General features: G+C 55.3%; 1 protein-coding gene across 6 annotated transcripts in view; it reads right to left on the bottom strand.

Annotated features, from left to right (window-relative positions):
• Nucleotides 1-26,439, bottom strand: part of NPHP4 (nephrocystin 4) — a 110,875-nt gene that overhangs the window by 20,635 nt on the left and 63,801 nt on the right. For 5 of the 6 annotated variants that reach the window (XM_019461202.2, XM_019461203.2, XM_019461201.2 and 2 more), the window contains 7 exons: nucleotides 23,424-23,485; nucleotides 21,429-21,536; nucleotides 19,893-20,044; nucleotides 19,557-19,748; nucleotides 18,935-19,122; nucleotides 5,885-6,045; nucleotides 1,517-1,694 (listed from right to left, as the gene is read on the bottom strand). In XM_019461202.2, the coding sequence (XP_019316747.2) occupies nucleotides 1,517-1,694; nucleotides 5,885-6,045; nucleotides 18,935-19,122; nucleotides 19,557-19,748; nucleotides 19,893-20,044; nucleotides 21,429-21,536; nucleotides 23,424-23,485 (1,041 nt within the window). The remainder of the gene's footprint in view (nucleotides 1-1,516; nucleotides 1,695-5,884; nucleotides 6,046-18,934; nucleotides 19,123-19,556; nucleotides 19,749-19,892; nucleotides 20,045-21,428; nucleotides 21,537-23,423; nucleotides 23,486-26,439) is intronic. The other variant, XM_019461205.2, reaches the window with a different exon arrangement.

Below are 26,439 nucleotides of genomic sequence, written 5' to 3'. Positions count from 1 at the left end.
GCTCCAGAAACCTCAAATGGCTTGCTTCCATCCTGCTTGCCATTTCACCCCAAAAAACCCCAATCCTTCCACAGGCCCCTCAAGGAAGACTGCGTGGGCTTGCCCTCTGGCCCCACAGGCCTCACTCCGGCCCTCTTCCCTGCGGGGGGCACAGGTAGGCGTGCCCGGCCCAAGGTCCTGTCCATCAGGGCCTCGGTGGAGCCTCCCGAACGTCCAGGCGGGACCACCGTAGCCCCGCCCAGCACAGCCCAGTGCCCTGCTACCCACACGAGGACGGAGGAGCATCCGGGCTGTGCTCAGGGTCTCTGGGGAGCAACCCTCGGGACACCGTCAGAAGGAAGGACAGGGCGCTAGGCTCTAAAGAAGTGTGTTTCTCTGTTCCTTCATCCCCAAGCTGCATGGAGGTCGAGGAACACTTCTTGCCTCTCTTGTGATGAGGTAATTCTACGGGCTGATGCTCTAGATGAAAATGTCTCCTGAAACCAGGCATTTCATCTCTGTGACAGAGATGCCCCATAGACAGCACCAAGAAACAAAACGTGGGCAAGGCTGAGATGATCAGAAATCGGGAACACCAGGGGCGCCTGGGGGGGCTCAGTCGGTTGAGCGTCTGACTTCAGCTCAGGTCATGATCTCACGGTTCAGGAGTCTGAGCCCCGTGTCAGGCTCTCTGCTGTCAGCACAGAGCCCACTTTGGAACCTCTGTCCCCCTCTCTCTGCCCCTCCCCCGCTCACATATGTGCGCATGAACTCTCTCTTAAAAATAAATAAACGTTTAAAAAAATAGGTTTAAAAAAAAGAAATCAGGAACACCAAACAACTGGTGCCAGGACAGGCTCAGGGGTCATGAGCAGACCTAGTGGTCGAGGACAGGCTCAGGGGTCAAGGACAGATGCCCAGTAATCAAGGACATATTCCCAGTGGTCAAGGTCAGGTGTCCAGTGGTCAGGGACAGGTGCCCAGTGGTCAAGGACAGAAGTCCAGTGGTCAGGAACAGATGATCATGGTCAAGGGTAGATGCCCAGTGGTCAAGGACAGATGCTCATGGTCAGGGACAGATGTCCAGTGGTCAGGGACAGATGTCCAGTGGTCAGAGACAGATATCCAGTGGTCAGGGACAGATGTCCAGTGGTCAAGGATAGATGGTCAGTCGTCAAGGACAGATGCTCATGGTCAAGGACAGGTGCTCAGTGGTCAAGGACAGATACTCACGGTCAAGGACAGAGGCTCATGGTCAAGGACAGATGCTCATAGTCAAGGACAGGTGCTCAGTGGTCAAGGACAGATACGCACAGTCAAGGACAGAGGCTCATGGTCAGATGCTCAGTGAGTAGTCAAGGACAAATGCCCAGGGGTTGAGGGCAGACTCAGTGGTCAGACATGAGAGATTTTCTGAATTCCTACTGATTACGTGATGTCCACGATATGGCCACGAGGGAGCTCATGCACCAGCTGGGAAAATGAGCGTCCACCCGAGAGACGGCACAAGGCCAGGCAAAGCTACGGGGCCTCTTACCTATGTTGGCCAGGGTCAGGTGTAGCCAGCCCTTCACCACCGCGTAGACGCCGATGGGCTGGATGCTGCCAAGCCTGGTCACGTCCCCACTCACCACCACGTCCTGTTCATATTCGGTCGCCACGACCTCGAGCTCGTGCGAGACCTGCACGGCCGGCCGCCCCTGGCGAAGGAGATGCTGCAGAGAAAGCGGCAGTCAGAGGGCGGCCAAGGCAGAGCTCACCTGCTGAAAACCTAAGTCCTCTCGGGTTTTCCCGCAAATTCTTTAATAAAGTGCACCCGGTTCACCAAGTAAACGCCACGGATTCACAAACAGGCCCGGCAGCCACCCTCCTGGAGCCCCCCCTTCTGTGGGAAGAACGATGGAAAATGAGCAACGGAACAAGGCTGGGGACACAGAGCGGACCCCGTCCCCGGTGAGAGCTTCAGGAAGGAGGTGTAAACCAGGCAGGGAAGGCTGGAGGCACAGCAGGCCCAGAACGCAGAGTACAGACCCCCACACACACGCGGGGCTGGGAACATCGCACTTCAGCGTGGCTGGAAGACAGGTGGCGGATGGGAGCAGGGTCACGGGGTGGCTGAGGCCCGACCGTGAGGGTCCACACCAGGACCGGGCTGGTGAGAGCCAGCACCAGGACCTTCCTGACCCGGTTCCCTCTGCCAACCCAGCTCACCCCTCGGTGCTCTGCCTGAGCCCAAGCACCAGTGAGGCCCTCAGGGGGATGGTGGGACCACAGCCACCCCCAGGCCCAGCTGGGCCTCGGAGGCCGTGGTAAAGTCACCTGCCCTCTCAACTAGTGCTTCTCACACACAAACAGGCGCGTGGGACCAGACGAAGGTCCCGGCTTTTGGAATTCTTCTGCGTCTACGGCACCAGGCGTGACCGGCTCTGGGAGCAGAGGTGTCCAAAATGACCCCTCCTTAGTGGGTCTGGCGGCTTCCAGGTGCTTCAGACCCTGCCTGTTTAGCAGCGCGGGTCCACAGAGCCCCACATAACCACACACACGTTCACAGCCAGGACCCCCCTGGAGAACGGCCAACCGATCTCCGTTGCAGGAACCACACCCTGCCACACCAGGAAGCAGAAGTGCCAAAAACCCAAAACAAAACAAAACAAAAAACAAGAGCTATCACTTCTCACTCTGAGATTGGAAAGACAGTCTTTAAGCTAACACCCTTAAAGGTGGGTGTATGGGACGAGCAGGCGCCCTCGTCCTCATCCAGGAGGAGCGGCCCCACCAGGCTCCCGGGCGACACGCCCGGCTGGCTCTGCAGGCTGAGGCTTTCGCACATGCGCACCTCTGACTCAGAAGCACGCTTCTGGCAAGTTCTCATCTGTGGACAGCCGAGCGTAAGGGCAAGGAGCACGAGTTCCGAGTCAGAACTGCGCGAAAAGCCTGGCGCTGCTCTCGTCGGTGTGGCCTGGGGCCTCGGTTTCTCAGCCGGACATGAGGATAACACAGCGTGAGCTCAGGGCCGGGCTGGGGACACAGTCAGTGAAGCACGGGAGCCACTGTCACCATCACCCTAACTACATGGTCGTATTCTCAGGAACTGAAGATGCTGCCTGCACTGTCGCTCGCTCGCTGGCTCGAAGGGACAGTCCCCGCCCGACGCCAGCAGCAGGTGAGGGCAGCCACGCCCACGCCTTACAGAGCACCCCTCCCGCAGGCCCGGCTCCTAACTAGCTCAGCATCTCGGAATCCAGGGGATTCTGTCCTCTCGGCCACAACTTTTAAAGACTTTATTTTTAAAAAGTAAATTTTAACTTGAATTTACCCAAGTAAGAGTCAATAATCACGACAGTGTTTGTTTAAGAGGCTATTCCTAGAGGACAAGAGAAAATCACTTCCTCTCCAGGTGACGGCACCCAGGGACACAGGGCTCAGCTGGGGATGAGGTAGGAGCCACAGTGGGCCCCAAAGCCACAGGGGCTCCTCTCTGCCCCTCCAGCGCGGCCCCAGTACTGCCATGAGTATTCCTCCCCACATTCGTCCACTCCCTCCTTCTTCCTTCCCCATTCCCTCACCCCTCCCTCTTCCCTGCATTCATCTCTCCTCTCACCATTCCCTCCTCCCTCCATTCCTCATCCCTCCTCCCTCCGCTCCTTCCTCCCTCCTCCCCTACTCCCTCCTTCCCTCAAGCCTCCTCCTTTCCTCCCTCCTCCCCCAACTCCTCATCCCTCCTCCCTTCCCTTATCCCTCTACCCCCTGCTCCGTCCTCCCCCCACTCCATTCTCCCTCTTCCCCCACTCCCTCACCCCTCCTCTCTCCATCCATTCTCCACCCTTCTTCCCTCCCCCCTCACTCCGTCTTCCTCCTCCCCTCCGCCCACTCCCCTCTTCCCATTCCCTTCTCCCCTCCTCCACTCCCTCTCCACTCCATCCATTCCCCCACCCCCTTCCCCCCTCCCTCACTCCCTCCTCCTCCCCTCCTCCCATTCCCTCCTCCCTGCCTCCACTTCCTCCTCCCTCCATCCATTCCCCCACCCCTCTTCCCTCCTCCCTCACTCCGTCTTCCTCCTCCCCTCCTCCCATTCCCTCCTCCCTTCCTTCACTCCCTCCTCCCTCCATCCATTCCCCCACCCCTCTTCCCTCTTCCCTCACTCCCTCCTCCTCCCCTCTTCCCATTCCCTTCTCCCTTCCTCCACTCCCTCTCCACTCCATCCATTCCCCCACCCCCTTCCCTCCTCCCTCACTCCCTCCTCCTCCCCTCCTCCCATTCCTTCCTCCCTTCCTCCACTCCCTCCTCCCTCCATCCATTCCCCCACCCCTCTTCCCTCCTCCCTCACTCCGTCTTCCTCCTCCCCTCCTCCCATTCCCTCCTCCCTGCCTCCACTTCCTCCTCCCTCCATCCATTCCCCCACCCCTCTTCCCTCCTCCCTCACTCCGTCTTCCTCCTCCCCTCCTCCCATTCCCTCCTCCCTTCCTTCACTCCCTCCTCCCTCCATCCATTCCCCCACCCCTCTTCCCTCCTCCCTCACTCCCTCCTCCTCCTCCCCTCCTCCCACTCCCTTCCTCCCCCATCCATCCCCTCACCCCTCTTCCCTCCTCCCCCTACTTCCTCATCCCTCCTCCCTCACTCCGTCTTCCTCCTCCCCTCCTCCCACTCCCTTCCTCCCCCATCCATCCCCTCACCCCTCTTCCCTCCTCCCCCTACTTCCTCATCCCTCCTCCCATCCTCATTCCTCCTCCCTCCTCCCCCCTTCCCCCATCGCTCCCTCCGTTTGCTCATTCTCAGCCACACAGCTCCATGCCTACTGTGGGTCATGGCTGTGCTGGAGATGGGGTAACCGTCCCAAGCCCACCCTCCAGGACATCACCAGCCAGTGTGGGAAACACACAGTGGCCACAATGATCCCTTGGGGCCGCACCGGACAATGACCCAGGAAGGCCCAAGGGACCGGAGTGAGGACCGAGTGAGGACCGAGAACATGAGCTGACACCTGCGAGTGTGCGCTGCAGGCGACCCTGTTCCCCTGGGGGCAGAGATGGACACCGAGGCGGGCGGAGGGGGGACGCAGCCCCGTCAGCCCTTAGGAGGAGGAGGGGAGCGTGGCGTCAGGGGAGTCACGCGCATAGCCAGGGGCACCACGGGATGGCAGCCGTGAGCTCGTCGCAGTGAGGGCCACCCAGCAGCAAGGAGTGACGGGGCTGCTGCAGGGGCAGGGCTCACAGCGGGGGGTGGGGGGGGGGGGAACCGAGGGCCCCCGAGGCTGAATCTGGAAGGAGGTCAGCTAGTGGGTGACTCTCAGAGCTGGGGGGTGGTGGGGGGGGCTGCAGCTGTGGAGCCGTGTCCTCTCACACCTCCGTGCCACCGCTGGGACGTCGTGTCCTCAGTCCCTGGCCCAAGAGCACAGTGCAACTACGCTGACCCTCTGGGGGCAACTCTGGGGAAGAGCCTTAAATTCACCCACGGACACAGGTCTTAGTATACGAGGAGGAGGGAAAGCTTAGAGACAGAATCAGGTTCCATTACAGTGAGGAAAGCACGACTTGAGTAACCGAGAGCAGGCACCAGGTGATCTTGGCACACTCCACTTGGTGCCCCAGCTCCTACCTCCGGGCTGAAGGGGGGACTCCCGCAGGCCCGGCCGCTGCCCCCGGGGAAGGCGCATCCTCACGTCGAGGGGGCGGGAGGTGACCTCACCAGGGGTCAGTTTTGGGGGGAGCGGACCGATGGCTGAGAAAATAGAACCTGGTATTGCACAGCTGAGACCCCGTGAAAACCTTCTCCTTGGGGCGGGACAGGATTCGTGAACAAAGAAGTCAGACCCCGGTCCCGCACCGGATGATGACCACCGAGCGGGCGGAGCCTCCCAGAAGGGCCACCCCACCCGGGCCGGGCTCGGCCAGCAGAGCACAGCCACCTTCATCGGGACGGCTGCAGATCCAACGAGGAGCAGAGAGTCTCCATCCCAGACGTCCACCTGGAGGGTCTGCGCGGCCAGGTAGTGGCTGAACCGACTCTGCTCTCCGGGCCTCAGGAATCCAGGCTCCGCCAGGAACTTGAGCTGAAAGCCAGGAGAGCCTGTGCAAAGAGGCCCCAAATGAGTCCACAGGTAATTAGAGCCATCTATCATCTTCACACTTTGAAGAGATTTCTGCTCTGGTCACGATCACTAATTTCTGCTTCCGTCGTAACTACAGTTTAATAAACACATTAATCAAAAACGTCTTAAGATATCCAAATTCACAAAACAAAGAGTCGTGTCCAGAAGTCTGCGTTTCTTCCCAATACATACAATGAACTCCTCCCAAAACACGATTTAGGGTTTTCACCGAACCCTCGTGGAACAGTCCCTCCCGAACGGGGACAGGCGTCCCGGTGGGGCTGCCGGGGGAGGCCGTGATTCCGTGTGCAGAGTTTAAGGAGCATCGCAGTCTGCGTCTGCTGTCAGAGAGGGGCCGGCAGACGGCCGTGGGAGCTTGCGCTGAGGTCGAGCTGAGCACACGGGGCTCGCGAGGCCCAGCCTCCGCCCCAGCACGGGGCCTCCTCGGGGCTGTCCCGGCCGCCAGGCTTATTACTGACAAGGGAGCAGACGGCAGCCCAGGCCTGCAGCCTCTCGAAGCGGCAGCGCCATCCGTTCTACATCGGCAGAGACAGCGAGCTGCAGCGCCGGGGAACACGCTCACGGAGCCCCTGGTGAGCCCAGTACTAAGTCTCGGGAGGAAGGGCCACGTGTTTACTCAGCAGGGGGAACAGGTTCCAGGGTCCTCACCCCACCCCAGGGGGGGCCCACACAGTAACGCCCCATCCGCTCTCAGGACCTGGACAGTGCTCCCTGTGGAAGGAGGGAAGCCGGTCGGGACAGGACACAGCACTGGGGGCTGAGAGCGGTTGGGGGCGGAGGGCCTCGCACGGGCCCAAGGGATACAGAGCCGGGACCAGCTGCCAACGGCCTGGCACCGGCCACAGCGAGGGAGGTCACAGGGGCACCTCCTGGAGCAGGGGAGCAGTTAGGAGCCAGGACAAAGGCTCAGGGAGGGCCGGCCGTGACACCGTGCAGGCCAGTCCCGAGCATCACATCTCCAGTGACCAGACGAAGTCACAGGCTGAATGGAGGCCAAGGACACCCACCGCCCCGGCCCCAGTGCCACCAGCCAGCTGAGACATCCGGTGCTCTCTGGACACCCCTCCATAATGGGTGGCTCCTCAGAGGCATGGTGGACACTGGAACAAAGACCTGTGACCAGCCCAGCCCCAGCTCAAGGCACCGATGCCACAGCTCCACCTGCCAGGTGCACCTGCGCTGCGGAGAAGGAACAGCTCGGGCACCGGCTTCCACGCCGGTCCGGCTTCCGACTCAAAGAGGCAGAATAGATCTGAACCCTGTGGGCCAACTTCCCAAACGACACCCATAGACACCTGGCCCTGGGGGCTCCATGCTCCACCCCAGGGTCCCCCAGGCCCAGACTCTCCACCCGGGTTCTACTTGCTCGCCAATGTCCCCACTGGACCCTCGACGCTCCTTCCCACCCTGGCTCCTTCCCAGCCTGCGAGGCTGGCTCCTTCCCCCTCCCCATCACTACCTCCTATCAGCTGCCCGGTCTTCTTGATGCAACATAATAACTGGGACCCCCCACCACGCACCAAACACCGCGTGGGGATCACACGGGAGAAGAGGACGAACGGGGCCCAGCCTGATGGAGCTCACGGTCTCAGGACAACACACTGAGCCCAGAGCTGATGGTGTGCTGAGCACCTGGGGGAGGCCTGTGGGGCTGTGGGGGCCCTCCTGGTCTGGGCCCAGCCTCAGGGCTCTCACGCGGGAGCCGCCCAGTCCCCCCGCGCCCCGCAGGCTTGGGTCCCTTCACTCTGTCCGGCTCAAACGACCGGCTCCTCGGCGGCCTCCCCTGAGGCCTCCGCTCCCTGTGGTCCATCCATCACTGCACAGCATCCACAAAGGGAGCCCTGTGCCATCTCCACCACCCTCAGAAGTCTGCGATGCTGCTGACCATCTACTCAACCAAGACAGACCCCAGGGGCAGTGGCACCTCCCCAGGGTCCGCTCAGGCTCCCAAGCTTACCTCCCTCTCCGCCCTCACAAACACGGAGCCCCAGCCCCCCACCCCCACCCCCGGGGTCCTTCCTGAGCCTCAGTCCAGCCACACCCCTGTGTCCAAGTCTGGAGGAGTCTCTTCCTCTGGCTGGACGGTCCTCAGCCTCTGCCCCTCCTTCCTGACTCACAGACACCCCTGCTCCGTGAAGGCATCCACAACTCCCACAGATGACAGGCACGTTCTAAGACTACAGTCTACAATCACCAATGAACACACGGCAGCTAGGAATATCTAGGCACCAAATGACAATGCAAAAATCTAGAGACGCAAGGAGAAACAGATAAAAACATAATAATAGTAGAGAACAACTAATCACTTTGTTTTCAAGTCAGGTCAAGCCCACAATAAATAAGGATATGAAAGACCAGACCAGCTAATCCCTGAGGTGGAGCGTGTGCATATACGTACGACACTGCTCCCCAACAACAGAATACATCTTTCGAATGTATTTGGGATGTTAATAAAAGTTAATTATGTGTTAGGCCACAAAGAAAACCTAACTATGCTCCATAAGGTAAAAATATTACAAATAATATTCTCTGATCACAATGCAACAAACCAGAAATTGGAAACAACTTTTAAAAACAAATTTACAACTTACTTTTAAATGATTCAATGTCAAAGGGGAAACAAAATTGAAATAGATTTTCTAGAAAAGAATGAAAATTCTACTTATCTGAATCACCAAAACATAATGCAGCAACCAAAGGAAAATTCATAGCCTTGAATACTCTGCATCCATAAAGACAGAATTAAAATAAATGAGTTAAATAACTCAAATTAGAAAAACAACAGTAAAGAACACCCGCCCCCCCCCAAAAAAGTAATAAAGATAAAGGCAAGATTTCGTTGGTTTGAAAACAAATAAACAGCAAAACCGACCATGAGGGACACTTCTGAGTCTTTGGAAAGACGGGTAAATAGAAATGAGCAAGTGAGGAAATGTCCCTGTGCCTGGCAAGTCTGCTCCTGCCCCACGAGGGCCATTCTCTTCATGTTAACCTATGGATTCCCCAGAACCCCTAAAAAGGGCCTAACAAGTTCATTTGGAAAACCAGCCCAGCCAGAATGTACAGAGAGGTGGGGGACGGGGAGGGGCAGGGCTGCTATAAATGCAAAGCACAGCCAAGTAGCACCTCTGACCAAATAGCATGCCTGCCTTTCCTGGTCAGATAATCTAATGCAGAGTCTCACAAACCACAGCCCACAGGCCGATCTAGCTGGGAGCTAAGAATGGCTTTCATCTTTTTAAAGAGTTGTTAAAAAAAAAAAAAAAAAAAAAAAAAAAGAAGATTCCAGAGGGAACATATGTAACCCAGAAAGTCTAAAATATTTACTATCTGGTCCTTAACAGAGATCAGTTTGCCAACCTCTGGTCCAATGGAGCAAAATATAAAATCCAGAAATAAACCCACTTGATAAAAAAATGTTGGTACGTGATAGGGGTGGCCCTCAAGTCCCTGAAAAAAAAAAAAAAGATGTCCTTTTTAATAAACAGCACTGGGTCAAAAGGAGAGACATTTGAAAAAAGATAACATTGGATCCCTATCTCCCATCACACAATAGAATAACCTGCAAATAAACCAGAAATCTCATGTGAAATATGAAACCTACAAACCCTCCAAGAAAACGTGTGCTTCTCTCTACGAGCTGGCGGGGAGGACGCCCTCGTATCCAGGACTCGGGAAAACTCAGAAGCAATACAAAGGAAGACTGGCACATTAGACGGGACGAAAACAAAACTTTACTTTGGAAAACCCGCCAGAAGCAAAGAAAAGACAAAGCAGGAGAACGTATCTGCAACTGACGTCACAGGCAACGGTTAATCCCCCTAATAAACAGAGTTCCCAAAACAGAGGACAGAAGGGACAAAAACTCAGGGAGAGAAATGGAAAAAGATAGGAATAGAAGTTTGCAGACAAGGACAAATCTAAAAGACACTCCACTTCACTCGTTATAACAGAAATGCAAATGAAAACTTCACAAAGATCCATCTCACATGATCAGACTGTAGAACTCCCAAAGGTAAACAACCCATTTTGTGGGCAAGGCCCTGAGGAAAGAGGCAGCCCCAGGCACTGCCAGTGAATCACAGGAAGGTCACGGGCTAAGCCGGTGGGGGGTGGGGAGCGTGGGTAACCCAGTGGGAGGGGCTAACCCGGTGGGGGGCGGGTGCTGGCACATCTGTAACCTGACAGCTCGCCAACGCACCCTAAACACACAGCGCCAGGCGCAGAGAACACGTTGACCCCGGTTACTAATTGCCACCTTCTCTGAAAGGGAAAGCCCTGGAACCAGCCCGAGTGTCCCTCAGCAGGAGACCAGGCCGAGTGAAGCATAGGGCATGCGCCCAGAGCAGTTCGATGCGGCGTGGAAACCAGCGCACAGGGGCTCCGTGTGGAGTCAGGTTCGGGGCGTAAGGTGAACTGAAAAAAGCAAGTGAGAAAGAGTGTTATTTGCTATGCTACCTGTTGAACAAAGAAACAAGGAGAAATAGAAATGTCGTTGCTTACTTTTTAAAACAAACAAAAACATCAGAAGGAGAAGCTGGAAACTAAAAGGCTGGTTACCTCTAGGAGGCTGAGTGGGGTGTGGATGGTCTGGAGAGGACAAGGGGTTTATATTTTGAGCCATGTAAATACTTCAACATAAAATTAAAAACAAATGGAAACCAATGAATCTGACTGAATATCAAATTGGCACCAGCTCCCCAGAATCGTCTCCAGGTCTGTCCTCAGCAGGACGTGGCCCAGGAAGGGAGAACGCCAGAAATCTGAGCCCTCCACTCGGTGTCTGTGCCCTTAGCATTAACAGTGGCAATGTAATTCTTCTTTTTTTTTTTAATGTTTATTATTTATTTTTTGAGAGAGAGAGAGAGAGAGAGAAGCAGAGAGAGAGAGAGAGAGAAGCAAAGAGAGAGGGGGACACAGAATCCTAAGCAGCCCCAGGCTCCTAGCTGTCAGCACAGAGCCCAACGCAGAGCTCAAATTCACGAACCATGAGATCATGACCTGAGCCGAAGTCAGACGCCCAACTGACTGAGCCACCCAGGTGCCCCAGTGGCAATATAATTCTGAAAACACATGATGGAAATTGTAAGGAAAAGTAAGTTAATACATCATCAGGAAACACGATTCCCAGTATAAAAAGATACAAATAAATTCCTTTGAGGAAAAAACTAAATCTCAATGAGGAATACCAGTGTGAACTCATGCTACGATATACTCTCCAGCTCTACCCAGGGAAAGGCTTAGAAGCAATGCGACCCAGAATCAAAAGCACCCCAGCCCTGGGTCTCTAAGCGTGTCCCACACAGGAGAAGCAGCTGGTCCAGGTCGGAGGCAGAGAAGGCACATGGGGAGCCCAGGACAGGGGGCCGTTCCAGAAAGCGAGGCTGCGTCAGGGCTCCTGGCCCACTGGGAGGTCTCCTACCGGCCAAACATAGGGAAGCCTGAGCATCAGAAAGTAGTAACGATTGGGGGTGCCTGGGTGGCTCAGGTGGTTAAGCCTCCAACTTTGGCTCAGGTCATGATCTGAGGGTCTGTGAGTTCAAGCCCCGCGTCGGGCTCTGTGCTGACAGCTCAGAGCCTGGAGCCTGCTTCGGATTCTGTGTCTCCCTCTCTCTCTCTGCCCCTCCCCCACTCACATCCTGCCTCTCTCACTCTCAAAAATAAACAACAACAACAACAAAAAAGTAGTAACGATGAATTTAACACACTGAATAAACATCAGAGTGATGTTCTAAAAACAAAACAAGAACACGGACAGGACATATATCAGTTGTGGACTGTCCCTACTGGAGTAGCTGTTACAACTTCTTACCCTGCAAACTGGAAATTCAAGGGAAAGTATCAAGCTTTTATTCTGTTTTGGAGGATGTATATGTAGTTCACCCTCGGTTGATAAGGAAAAATTTTTTGTTAATAGAAGAATGTCAGCTAATGGAGGGAAACCAAATGATAAAATTAGAAAACTACTATTTACAAAATTCCAACTCAAGTTTATTTATTTATTTTTGAGAGAGAGTGAGCGAGTACGCATGAGCAAAGAAGAGGCGGAGACAGAAAGACAGTCCCAAGCAGGCTCCACGCTGTCAGCGTGGAGCCCAATTTGGGGCTCGATCGCGTGAACCATGACATCATGACCTGAGCGGAAACCAAGAGTCGGGACGCTTAACTCAGTGAGCCACCAGGCGCCCCGACAAAATTCCAGTTAAAGACTTGACCCAGGCAAAGCTCCACCAAGGATGTTAGAAGAGTGGGTGGAAGTTGTTGGGTGGATATTCACGTGGAGCCCAAGAATGGCCTGAGAACTCCGCGCTGAGTGCCAAGGGGAGCCACCTCCCTTCCCCCAGAGGCGCGTGGGGCGGTGCCTCACCCAAGGGACCAAACCAGCACCCTCACCATGAGCCCTGACCTCGACACTGCAGACGGGATGTCACATGAGGCACGTGGAACGCTGGTGCCACGTCCAGACCCTGACGGAGCGCGTAAGCCCTGACCCTCCGTGCGCGAGACCTACCGAGGGCCAGGGTCAGTAACGATGTGCGGAAACCATCACATGCACGCAGAATGAGGGACGCTCTCCAGGACCACTCGCCTGGGCCCTTCAAACAGCCACTGTCGCTGGAAAGAGAAGGCAGGGGACTATTCCAGAGGAAAGGACGTTAAGGAGGTAACCCCCATACCACACAGGTCCCAGACTGTGTGTCACAGAGAAAAAGCAGCCACAACAAACGTTACGAGGGAAAACGGGGATGGGGCAGTGAGACTCCTGTCCATTCCAGGACAACGGTGGAACCATTTCTCAGTAAAGCCTGACACTGTGTTTAGAGGTGAAGTGTCACCTCCCCTGATGCTGGCTTTCAAATGATCGAGGGAAACAGATAAACAGCGAACGCAAGCGTGTGACAGTACACAGACACGGTTTTGGTAGGTGGGGACGTGAGATTGTACGTGGAGAAGGCACAGGACACAGGACAGCCACCAAGGAAGAGGCAGCACCCAATGGGCCCAGAGCGGGGCTGGCAAACGCCAGCACGAGAGTTCTCCAGACCAGGGGGCTCCCGGCTGACCCAGAGCTCAAGGACTCCAGCTCCCGTGCTAAGAAAGGTCCCACTGGCCTAGACATTGGGAGGAATGTGTTAGAGACGCCCAACTCCAGGCCAGAAAGCAAAGGAAATAAAGGGAAGAAGGCGTCGCATGTGTGCGGGAGGATAGGACCACAAACGGCTGAGCCCTCCTGAAAAGAACAGGGACGGCAGTCGGCAAGGGAGCTCTGTCCTGAGGAAAGGAGGCAACAAAACACAATTCCCCTCACGAGCCGGAACACTGAGAAACAGGAGCCTGGGGCAGAGGCAGCCACCAGGTCCAGGGCCGTGGGTTCCGGAAACTTCTGTCCGGGAGGCTGCCACGTCTCCCGCTGGATCAAATCTACTCTAATGGATGGGCATTGGGGAAAACTGCTTGGCAAATCGACTAAAGATGACCACGTGTGCCCTAGAGCAGTTTCACTCGTGGGTGCACACCCAACACCAGTGCACGCGCATACATACGCACCCAAAGAAGGCGCAAAAGCCGGAAACGAGTCACATGTCTGTGGGCAACCGAATGGATAAATGGCGTGGAAGACTCAGAGGAAGAACTTCCATACAGCCAAGATAAAGGCCGAACCGCCACTCCGCGCGGCAACCTGGATGGACCTCGCGGACACGTCGAGCAGAAGTGAGACTCAGAAGGGCACGCACAACGTGATCCTGCTCCAGTCCAAAACCACAGTGCACTGGTCTACAGTGACAGACTCTGAGGGGCGTTCACCCCTGGGGAAGCCAAGGATGGGGGGGGCGGGGGAGGCCCAGGTACCGGTCTGCAGTCCTATCGGGGTGGCTGGGCTCGTGGTCACACGGCGGTGTTCACTTTGTGAACACTACAACGTTCATAAACATTAACTCAAAATGGATCACAGACCTAAACTTGAAACACAAAACTCTGGTACCCGGGAAGACAGGGGACACAAATCCAGGTGACCTTGGGTGTGGTGACAGGTTTTTCGCTCTAATACCAAAGACACAAGGCACCCATGACAGAAATAACTGATAAACCGGACTCCATTCAAATCAAAAACATCTGCCTTCCCAAAGACACTGGTGAGACCACGAACAAGGGTAGCCGCAGGCGCAGAGAAAACATCTGCAAAACACACATCTGATGACGGTCTTTTGTGCAAAATAAACAAGGAACTCTTAAAACACAACAATAAGAAAACCTAGTCTACAAATACACAAAAGGAACGGGCAGACACCTCCCCAGAGAGACGGGCACGTGGCAAGTCACTCTTGGCGGACAGGCTCCCCATCGCACGCCATCGGGGAAACGCAAGCCAACCGGCAGCGAGATACCACCATGTATGTGTGAGAACGGCTAAAACCCACAACACCGACAACGCCAATGCCGAGAGGGTGTGGAGCAGGCCCGCACTCGTGGCTGGCGGGAACGCCACACGGTGCAGCCACTCGGAAAGACAGTCCTTCAACAGCAAACATACCCTTACCTTGCGACCCAGCAAACGTGCTCCCAGGTGTCACCCAAGAGCGCTGAAAATTTATGTCCACACAGAATCTGAGCGAAGATGTCTATAACTGCTTTATTCGTAAAGGCAAAAACTGGAAGCCGTCAACATGCCCTTCAGTAGGGGAACAGAGAAATACACGGTGGTCCCTCCAGACGATGGAACGGGACGCAGCGTCAAAAAAAAATGAGCTACCAAGCCCCAAGAAGTGATGGAGGAATCTTAAATGCATACTACTAAGTGCAAGAAGCCAGTCCGAGAAGGCTACGTCCTACACAATTCCAAGCATACTACACCCTGGAAACGGGAGACCATGGGGACAGGAGAAAGATCAGTGGTGGGGAGGGGGGAGGGGGGAGGGGGGCGGAGAGAGGGAGGGTTGAAGACGTGGAGCACAGGGCGTATGTGAGGGGTGAAGTTATTCTGCACGATACTGTATGGGGATCTAGACGTTCTGTGTTTGTCAAAACCCACAGAATGTACACCACCAGGAGCAAGCCTTCGTGCCAACTCTGAGCTTTAGTTAACAACAAAGCGTCAACACTCGTCCATCGACTGTGACAAACGTCCACACCTGATACGAAAGGCTGCTAACTGGGGAGACTCTGGGAGCGGCGGGTATTTGGGAACTCTGGACGACCAGCTCAGTTCCTCCATAAAACTAAAACTTCTCTAAAAAATAAAACCTATTAATTTTCAAAGGCTGGTGCAACTGAACGCTTTGTTTACACACATGTTCTATCTCAACAACAGAAGAAAACATATCCTAAGTGAGGCTCAAGAGAGGCTAGGTGCTAGACTGCAAGGACCCCAAGCTGGGCCACGAGGAAGGACCCCAAGCTGGGCCACGAGGACCCCAAGCTGGGCCGCAAGGAAGGACCCCAAGCTGGGCCACGAGGAAGGACCCCAAGCTGGAGCTGCTGGAGGGAGCCCAGACCCGCCCAGGCAGGGGCAACATTGGCTAAGTCAGCTAAGACACAGAAAGGAGCTTTTTTTTTTCGGACTTGAACTTAAGAAATCTGGACTTTGAATTCTAATTCATAATGACAAATTTTGATTTTGGAGCTTAACTTCTTTGGACCTCAACTTGCAAGGAAATTTCTTTTTTTTTTAAGTTTTATGTTATTTTGTGGGTGAAACAGCACAATACGGGAGGGGCAGAGAGAGAAGGAGACAGACAGAATCCCAAGCAGGCTCTGCACCATCAGAGCAGGGCCCGATGGGGGCTCAAACTCATGAACTGTGAGGTAATGACCTGAGCCAAAACCAAAAGTTGGACACTTACCCGACTGAGCCACCCAGGCACCCCAGGAAATTTAATTTTTGAACTAATTTCTCTCTGAGAAATTCATACAGTAAAGGAGTTTATATTCAAATCAGGCCTTCTGTACGGAATCGCCTAAACACTATCCCTTTAACCTCACCGCAGAACCTCCGAGAGCTGCCCTAGATAACGTGGCCAGATGGGGCTCAAAACAGGAAATGGAAGAGGAGACACGTTCTCGGCAACAGGTGCATGGGAGCCTTGAAATCAATGCACTATTGTGATCCATCTCAGAGCCTTCTGGGGACATGAGCTCAACTGTCCGCCAACTGTCCACCGATGGGAGGATGGGCAAAGAGAAGGCAGTCGTTTCGGGAGAAGTGGTCCCAAGAAGGCTGGGAAACCCAGGGAGCTGAGAGAACAAAACCTGGGAATGTGGCAAAGGTCCTTTCCTGGCCACATGCTTCCAAGCAGAGGGACCTTCTGCGCCCACCCTCTGCCCAGTGCAGGCTCCTCCCCAGGCCAAGGACAGCTCATCAGCCGGAGGGTTTTGGAGAAGGAGCAGACCTGAGCTGCACCTCCCTTCCCCTCTGTCTTTTCAGACTTGCCTGCAGGGAGACAGGATGCCAGGGGCCTCAGACAAGCAGGGGGCGAGGGCTCTGCCCTGGGGTCCGCAGCTGGCGGCAGCTGTGCAGCTACCTCTGCCGGCAGCAAAGCCCATCGGATGGAGAGGACCACCAGCAAGACGCCCGGCTCTCGGACCCACCAACGCCTGTAACAGCTCTGACCCTTGCGACCGATTCTGACCTTGTGACCTCTCCCCACCCCCGGCCCAGCAACTTGGCTGACCCTGTCTGCTGTTTTCTGAGCATTTATGCTTAGTTTCAAATTTCTCTCCCTCCACTTTTATTGGATTTATTCTGGTTTTTCCCCAAACTTCATGAGTTGAACAATTAGATCAGCATTTTAAAAAATGCTTTCTTCTTTCCCAATGCAAGCATTTAAAGCTGTAAATTTCCCCTGGGGCACCTGGGTGACTCAGTTGGTTAAGCATCCAACTTTGACTCCGATCATGGTCTCACAGTTTGTGAGTTCAAGCCCCACATCAGGCTCTGCACTCTAAACATAGAGCATACTTCAGATCCTCTGTCTCCCTCTCCCTCTGCCCCCCTCTTGCTTGCTCTCTCTCTCGAAAATAAATATAAAAACATTTAAAAATAAATAAATAAGTAAATGAATAGTCATTTCTATTTTTATTTCTTCATTAACCTATGGAATAATTACAAATGTATTTTAAAATTAAAAAAAAACAAAAAACCCGGCAGTTCAGAGCCTTTTTTGGGTGAGGGAATGGTTGATTTCTGATCTGCAGCGTTTCGGTCAGAGAATGCCATACGATTAGATCGGATACTGAGTCTCCTGGTACAAGGTGATGCCTGCGTGATGGCCTAAAACATACACACATGTCTGTGAATGATCAGTTTCCATAAGTCTCAAAGTATGCTTGAAAAGAACACATGTTCTCTAAACTGGTCCTGCAGGTTTTGTAAGATCATCTTTTTAGACTGTATTTTACAATTTCCCCCACTATTTTCTGCCTGATATGTCAACTCACCGACACAGGTCGGTCCAACCTTCTGTGACTGCAGGTTTGTCAATTTCTGCATAAAGTCTATCAATTTTTCTTTTATATTTTGAGGCTATGTTTTCTGGAAGTTCAACAGATACAGAATTATTTATTTTCTTAGTGATTATTCCCTCGATTATATTTCACAGGTTTCTTTACCCCTAGCACTGCATTTGCCTTTTGCCTCTTTTGTCTGTGCTGATGTCGTTAAACTACCCTCATTTGATTAGCATTTTAACACATCGTTTTCCACCTGCCCTTTCTACTTATGAGACACAAGGTACCCAGCTCTGCCCCTTACCATGTGACTGACCATCAATAAAAACAACACTTTTGATCTGTTTTGCTCTACTGCAGTTTAAATCCCCTGGTTTATAATGATACCAGAAACAAACTTCGGCCCCACTCTCGAAGGATGCTAGGGAACTGGCTAATTATTGTGAAAATTAGTAAATAAAAGGGAAGAACTGAGCATTATTCTGCCTTTCCTACGTGAACTGCACCTCAGGAAGTTTCTCTTCATGGAGGCATTCCAGCTGACAAATGAAGAGGGGTTCCAGAAGGAGAATGCCACCACTTAAACCCTGAGCATAATTATCAGCCCATCAGCAACGGACCTAGTGGCCACCGACACGGCACAGAAAGAAGCGACCGGGCCCTATGCAGCTGCCAGAGGTAGTGAATGCAACCCCGGCCCCGGAGAATTCCTGCCCAAAACAAAAACATGCCTCTGGCCACGCACATAGATCTCACTCCCAATGTACAGAAAAAACAGGGGACAGAGAGGAACATTCTAAATGTCATCACTGGGAAGCAAAACCCCAGTGCAGACTGAGGGCAGCTCCACGGGACAAGCAACGTGGCTACTTCAACAAATAAATCGGAAGCAGAGACTGGGGACGGCAGGGGGACCGCAGACAGACACGAGAGCGACGCCACTGCAATGTCCAGGGAAACGTACCTGAGAAAACCTTTAAAAATGTTATCATCCTCAAAAAAAAAAAAAAAACCCTTCTTCAACCTCAAAAAAAAAATGCATGAAGTTACTGGGAAAATTTTAACATCAGCTATTTGATGGCATTATGGGGTTATTATTCATTTCCAGCAGGATATACTGAGTTTACAGTGTTCAGAAAGGACTCCTTAGTTTTTAGACACACGTAAGGAAATACTCGCAGATGAGATCAGACGACGTCTGGGGTTTGCTTCAAAGCGACCCTGGCTCGGGGAGGGGTCTGGAGTGGGGGCCCGCCGGTGGACACACTGGTTCCCTACACCGTTCCTTCCAATTCTGCACGTGCTGGAAATGTTTCATCACGCGTCATTTGAAAATAATAGAACTTGCAGACAAGGCTCGGTGCCGGGCTTCTCACGCCCACCAGACACACGAGCACTTACCAGCATCGGAGGAATCATCTCTGTCGGCAAGAACCAGGAGATGCAGCAGGGAACCGGGGCGCGTCCTGCCCGCCTCGTCCAGCCTGACCAGCTGCAGCCGCGGCGTTGTCACGGGCGGGAAACGGTAGAACTGGAAGGTGAAATACACGGTCTTTGGCCACGGCGCTGCCCGGCTGTCTTGGGACACTCTGAATCCAATAAGAGCCCAAATTAATCGAGCCTCCAGAGCAGAGAACCTGGGCTTTCAACAGCCCAGTGCCACAGGCCACACACCGCCTCGTCTGCCCACCGGGTGGCTCCACCGGGATCTCGGGGAGCCCGCTGGACAGCAACCCACTTCAGCCCCAGCTGGAGAACCTGCCCACGTAGCCACACGAATACCGAAGAATTGACTAACACAACACATTCAATCACAGAAGACCAGGCAAAAGCAGGTTTGACCGCGTTCAGAAATGGCTGAGTGGGGGTCGTAGTGAGATGAAAATAAAAACAGACAGCGTCCCTTAGTCTGGTAGGATCTCAGCATGGAGGGTTCTCCCAGCTCAGAACCACACAGAGGTGTTTCTTCAACGCGAGGAAAGCGAGAGCCAGAAAGAGGAACACAGAACACTTAAGAACGTACCTGCTAAAGGCAAGAAACCGCAGTACTATTTCATTGCCTTGTAGACAATCGGATTCTTCCTTCTGAGGGTTGAATTGCACGGGGTCTGCGGGATTTACAGTCTCGGCTGGTTGCTTATTGGCATCCAGAATCTCAGGAAAGCCAGAGGCCTGCAGGAGCACCATCGAGGCCCGCGAGAGCTTACTTCCAGAGCTGAAACAGAAAGACCCCCGCAGCCGGCCTCCAGGAAAGAAGGGAGGGGCAGGACCTGTGGCCCCACCTCTGGGGACAGCCTGTTGTTCAGGGTCCGTCTTCACGGCACAGCACACACCGGGCCCTCCCACGGCCGCCCCTCACCTCCTGGCCTGGACGCCCGCGACAATCGGGACGTGCACCGGTGTGAAAGGCAGCTCCTGCAAGTGTTCGGCAACAGATGCTCCCAGGACCAAGGACGCCTGGCTCAGCTCGGCTTCCAGGTGACAGATCCTGCCCTCCAAGGGGAGCCCCTGCTGAGCAAAATGTGGGCCTGGGTGAGGCCAGCCAGGATCCCAGCCTGTAACGACCAAGGATGCTGGGGTGTGGGGGTTCACGGACGAACCACCTCTGTCGGACTGCCAGCTTCAGCAAATGAAAACACAGGAGGCCCAGTTGCCTTTTAACAGCAGGTGAACAATGAATAATCTCGGTATAATGTAAGTACGTCCCGTGAAATATCCACGACTGACTTATACTAAAAAGTCACCGTTTATCTGAAACTCGGGTTTATCTGGGCATCTCGTATTTTGTGTGAGTCGGGAAGCAACGAGAAAGGTAGCATCAATTTTATGAACAGGTACCATGGGAGGGATGTGCTGTCTGAGAAGGTCAATTAACATAAAAACCACATTTATAGAACAGAAAAACAAGCCCTCCTTCAAACCACAAGACGCACTGGTCCCCAGCCCCCGGCTGGCGCGTGCAGACCTTCCTCTCATCCCATGTCACTGGGGTATTCTAGTCATCCCCTTGTATCCCACCTCCCACGTCCCTCCAGAGTAGAAGGCGTGTCTAAATGAAGAGCTTGTCTGGGGACCGGAATACTCTCCTTCGAGCCTGCTTCCCCAGCTTTCCGTTCCAGCTCAAAGGAACACCACAAAACCAGGGAGGACTCTCACACATCTCAGCTGTCAACACTAAGAGATGCAGGCTTTTCACAAACACACGAGCCCCAGACAGGCTTTAGACCGAGGCATTTCACGGTACTGGGCGTGTTCTCAAATAGATAAGGGAACGGCACTACTTTTCGTCAATAGACTCCCAGTATAGGACTGAAGATGCGGTTTATAGGAGCGCCAGCCAGCTTTTGGAATCAGACTTCACTTGTGCTCCCCAAGGTCAGCGGCAGCACAGGCCTGTCTGAGCCCAGAACGCACCAGAATCCAGGACGGCGGGTTCCGCTGCTTCTCCTTCAGCTGCTGATAGCGAGGAGAGTGTCCCGGAGTGCTGCAGGCTTGGGTCGGCCTCTATTTCTACCTCTGGCAAAACTGTCCTTCTCTTTCAGGCACAGAGACCCGAGGGTGGTCTAGCTCTGTCTGGTCAGGTGGAGCAAAAGCCTAATTAAGCCCTGTGGCAGGAAGAGCTCCCATACCTAATGCTCCTTGGTCAGCAGGACAGAACGGTGGCAAATACCGGAAGCAAGAACTGTTAAGCCATGTCCACACACACACCCTCCCCCTCCCCCCACCCACCCCCAACCCCCCGGCCCCGCGACCGTCACCATGCCCGTATCACGGAGAGCCCATGAGGGTCTCGGCCGCCTCACCAAGGCCCGGCACAGCTCGCAAAGCCAGAGGCCTCAGCAGAAGCCAGGGTTCGCAGCCACTCCCTGGAGGAAGGAAGGGAGGGCGTACTTACCGCCTGGACTGGGGAGGGCTCAGAGCCGGCAGGTTGCGGGGACGACAGCGTGGCCGAGCGGCACCGGGCGGCGGACCGTGGGGAAGCCGCCAGCTGGGAGAGAGACAGCTGAAGGGGAGGAAGCGTGGACGAGACGTGAGACACACCCCCGTCACGTCACGGCGCCTCCCACCCACGCTGGCACAGACCCGGTAAGCGGGGCAGAGAGGGCAGCGGGAATGCGACCTCGTGCTCGGTGGCTGCTCTGGAGCCCAAGACCGCTCCTGACTTCCTTCAGTTTAGCTGTGGACGCGCAAGGCCGTGCCCTCTCCCAGATGGTAACGTTTGCTTACAAAATCTTACTAACACAAAAGAGCAAGTGGAGAAAGGGAGGGCCAGGGAAGCCAGGGTCTCTGCCACTCGCGGGCTGCAGGGCGGGCTGGTCTCTGAACATGGCGGGGTTTCACTTCTAGCCAGGGACTGAACATCTTGAGACCCTTCGAGTCCCAGCACCTGTGCTCCCGTGACATGAGCCTGGCATGAGGGCCACGACTGCACTGGCAGCCCAGGCGGGCTCTGGAGACAGACCGCTGGGATGGAGTCCCCACGTCATCACTAAGATCACGCGACCGTGGGCAAGTCACCAAACACCTTTTTTTTCCCCCTCGGTGTCCTGTCTGTACGACGAAGAGAACACCTAAATCACAGGACCAGCTGGGAATGAAGCGAGAAGGGGGAGGGGGTGGCAGGGAACCCGGCACGTGGCTAGCCTTCCATAAACATCACAGGCGTTCGGAAGCTGAGTGTGGCTGTCAAGGGGGCCCACCGTCCACTGGAGACCCCCCTCTCAAGTCCCGGACTCTGTCACGCACAGCCACAGCCGGCCCGAGGAGGTGCTGGTGCAGAAGGACTCGACACACGAAGAGGTGGTGAGGGCATACGACCGAGTGGGGGCGTGTGGCAACAGGGGACCCCAGAGCCCTTGAGGGGGCAGAGGAGAGCTGCAGGGTCTGTTCAGCTCCCCTCAGACCCCACAAGCTGTCTTGAGCCTCTCCTGCCTCTGGAAGCAGACAGCGCTATCCTGTGAGTCCCGAACATTTAGGGTGACATGGAAACTTCTGGAAGGAAAGTGCTTGAACAGGCCAGCAGGGAAGCCTGGGAGGCTGTCCCCACACACGTGTCTTCTGGCAAATACAATGCTCACTGCTGAGCCAGTTTACAAGCTGCATGGTATACAGGAAAACTGCTTCTGTGGGGACAGTCTGATACCGGATTATTCGACTTTTCTAGGAAGTCAGTTCCTAGGGTGCTGCTGGCAGACGACGTTGGCTGGAAGACAAGCCAACCCTGGCCCTGTACAAAATGGCGCAGCCGGAACCGCGGGCGAGCACCACAACCACTCGGGTTTCCAGAGGCCAGAGCAAGGCAGGGCCTTCTCTTCCTACGCAGGAAACCCTCAAACGCAGAGCCGTCTGCTGTCTGACGGGCGGTCTCTGCCGGCCGCAGCCTGTCTCCACCAGCACCAGCTGCTCAGCCGCTGGGCCTGGCTGGTGCCCCAGGCGGCCATGACCTCGCTGGCCAGGACACTGGTCACTGCCAGGCCCCCTCTCCTGGCAGAGACGGTGGGGAGGAAGGAGATGAAGACCATACTATGGAGCCTCAGAAAAGCAACCAAGGCTGTTCGGTCCCGAGAGACTCTCCAGCCGCTAGACATAACTGCCGGGGAGAAGACGTCGTTTCTCAAAAGTATTGAAATGTGCCTTTGATGGCTGACCGCAGGATCACTAATAACACTGGTGGCCGCCGGATGGATGCACGGAGAGCCGCGCAGCCGCAGCCGGGAGGGTGGGGCACAGCAAGGCAGGGACGGGACGCAGCACCTCCGCCCCTCCCCTTCCCCAGCCCCAGCCCACCAGGCGGGACACCACTGTCCTTCAAGACGCAGAGAAATGTAGCTGGAACCTTCGGGTAACTGAATTTGGAATTCTGAAACAGGCCTCTCGGGCCTGGACTTACCCCTGGTCCCACGGGCGAGTCCTGAGGGGCAGCGTGCCCCCGGGCTGGCAGCGCTGGTGGGCCTGGGGGGGGAAACAGATGGAGGTGGGGAGGGAGCCCGAGTCAGCCAGGACCTGCCCCGTCTGCCCCCTGGCTGTGACCGGTGCCGCCCGCGGCCCAGGCAGCAGCTACTGGGCAGAGTCCGGGGGCCCAGCAGTTTGGAGCAGACTTGGCCTGGGCAAGAGTGAGGATCGCTCTGCGGGTGACAGCAGAGGATGGAGCCTGAGCCAGGTGTGCTGGGGCTCCAGCTTCTCTGCCTGGCCTCGTGCTCTCCGATCGTGTGGTCTCACCAAGGGTGGGCTTCGTGACCGTGAAAGTCCTTGCGTGCCTGCCCAGGGTATTTCCATCTTCCCGCCGCTCACACACACCTGACTTCAAAGAGCTGGGGTCCCGTGTCGGCGGGCCTGGCATCTCCCCAGCTGGGGTGGACTTGACGTCAGGTAAGGAACTTCTAAACAGCCCACTTTTCCTGTCTCCCAGCCCTGCTGATGCCCGCTCACTCCAGGTGCAGACGTGGTGAGACCGGGAGGGGTAGAGGCCCCCAGAGCAAGGGGCCACATGTGTCCTTTGACCTCAGGGATGCCAAGGCAGGCTCCCACAGGCTCCAACCTGCATCCACCTCGGAGTCCAGAGGGCACCCCCGTCCGTGGCCTGCCTGCCCCTTGCTAACAGGCCAAGGCAGGTGCTTCCCAGGAACTTAGAAACACTTGAGTCCCAGAAACTTCAGTGCCCCAAACTAGCTCATGGCAAGTCACTGATCAAGCTGTGCCTCCGGGGAAAGGTGTCACCTCGCCAGAAGCAAATGCACATGAGGATTCGGCCAGCCAGGGCACCTCCGCTCCATTTCAGCCACCCTCCTCCCCGAAACTGTCCAGCCACCGAGTCTTGCTTTGTCCCACCCGGAACAGGGACCCTGGAAAGCCCCACAGCCTGACTTTGGCAACAAGGCTAAAACTGCAGGAAACGCCTCCGTGGCCCTCCACTAAGAAAAACCGGAGCCTGCCGTCCAAGACCCCCTCCACGCACCCTTGTTCACCCACCTTCTCAAAGCTGGGTGCTGTGCGCTATGTTTCTTGAGGTAAGTCTTTACATTGGGACTTATGCAATCTTATCTTCCTAGAGAATAAATCAGCACAAGAAAGACTTTGGCGGCAGAGTAAAAAGATGCCTGCTGGTGACCGCAGGGCCGGGACACCCGGGGGGGGCAGGGCCTGGGTAAAAACACACCAAAACCACAAAACATCCCGGCTCCAGCTTTTTGTACCAATGCTCTGGGCGGTAATCGGTGATCGCTGGCCATGTTGCTTCCCAAACAAGACCACCTACCAGCCACAGCCAGAGAACGTGTCCTCTTCACGAGGCCACTTCAGTGCCTCCAAGAGGCTCCCTGAGGCCACAAGGCCGGACCCAGGCTGGGAGGCCTGAGCTCCAGCACAAGGCACAGCCGGGCCAGGAGCCACCGGGCAGCACGTGTGCGGTGACGGCACATCAGAAAGAGCCACGTGCACACAACACGGACACACGGAGGGAAGAGCGGCCGTGGTCACGTGTGTGGCCTGGTAACAACTGGGGCGGGGGGAGGTCCTGATGTGGAAAGGGGGCCAAGAGAGATCATGGCATGGGAAAAGCCAGTCCCCAAACAACCTGTATGTGTCATCTCATCCACGTTCAAGGGGGAAAAGTTGGAAAAGAGCGCCGTGGATGCAGGAGCGTAGATAAGGCCACTGAAATCCATGCAACGGGGTGCGAGGGCGAGGGGCTATCACCTCCCCCTTGATGCGCCAGGGTAAGCGTGCACATTCACGGGTCGGTGGTGAAATTACAAAGAACTTCGGGGCGCCTGGGCGGCTCAGCTGGTTAGGCGTCCAACTCTTGGTTTCAGCTCAGGTCATGATTTCACGGTTTGTCAGTTCGAGCCCCGCGTTGGGCTCTGAGCTGCGCGTGGAGCCTGCCTGGGATTCTCACTCTCTCCCTCGCTCTCTCCACCCCTCCCCTGCTTTCTCTCTCTCAAAATAAATAAATCAACTTAAAAAAAAAAAAAAGAACAAAATTTAATTTAACAATCATTACGAGGTGCGACTTTGCATCTCCGTCGGAACCCGAAACGCTCCTGGCTGAACCAACGACAGCGGGCAGGGGGGCAGGGCGGCCCGCAGATGGAGACACCACGGAAAGTAGCTGCTAGCCCCAGAGGCTCGCCCCGCACGCGCCCCTTCCGGGAGCAGCACCAGCATCTGGCTGAGCAGCCACAGGGCTCTGGTCTCCTGAAGAACACGGAAACGCCGAGAGGACCGGCAGCCCTGCACGCGCTCTGGGCAGCTCAGGGGCCACGCAGCCTGGGAAGCCACGTGCACCTAGGCCTCGGAGGTGGCAAAGAGGACAGCGGGAAGGGACTACCCAGGTGGTTCCCCCGCCACCAGGGCTGAGTGCTGTGCGGACAGCATCCCCACCGACCGCCCGAGACAGAGGACAGCAGGTTGGCCACCTGAGTGAAGATGCATCTTTCCCGACACCTTGCCACCCACTGGTTAGCCTCCACTTGCTGAAAGCCACCGTCAACAGAAGCTCCCCATCCAAGCCGCCCTCTGTCAGTTTGGCTTCTAGAAGCCCAAACTGTGGACACAGACCCTCGGGTCACGCAAAGACCTGTGTCCTGGCACCTCCTCTGCCTGGGGGACGCGTGTACAGGATCACGCAAATCTGAAACGTCAACTCTCCACAGACCGTGCCTTTGGTGAGGGGACTGGGCAGGGGTCACAGAGAGTTAGGCAAACAAGTGCACGGGTCAATGGAAGACCAGGCGTTCGTGGAGGCTTCCTCCAGGCTGGAGGGAGCAGAGGCCTCTCTGGAAATGCTGGGGGGCCCACAGCACAACCACCTCCCTGCCCGTCCCCAACCAGGGGCCAGCCCTGTACAGCAGGTACCACCAAAGCCCTTTGTCCCAAAATGCAAGCTGTCTTCCGGGAATGCTTTTCTT

This window comes from Panthera pardus, unplaced genomic scaffold, assembly GCF_024362965.1.
Source record: "Panthera pardus isolate Hobbes unplaced genomic scaffold, ASM2436296v1 HiC_scaffold_11, whole genome shotgun sequence".
Lineage (NCBI taxonomy): Eukaryota > Metazoa > Chordata > Mammalia > Carnivora > Felidae > Panthera > Panthera pardus.
The sequence above is the reverse complement of the archived record's forward strand: the minus strand, read 5'-3'. Positions and strand labels throughout refer to the sequence as shown.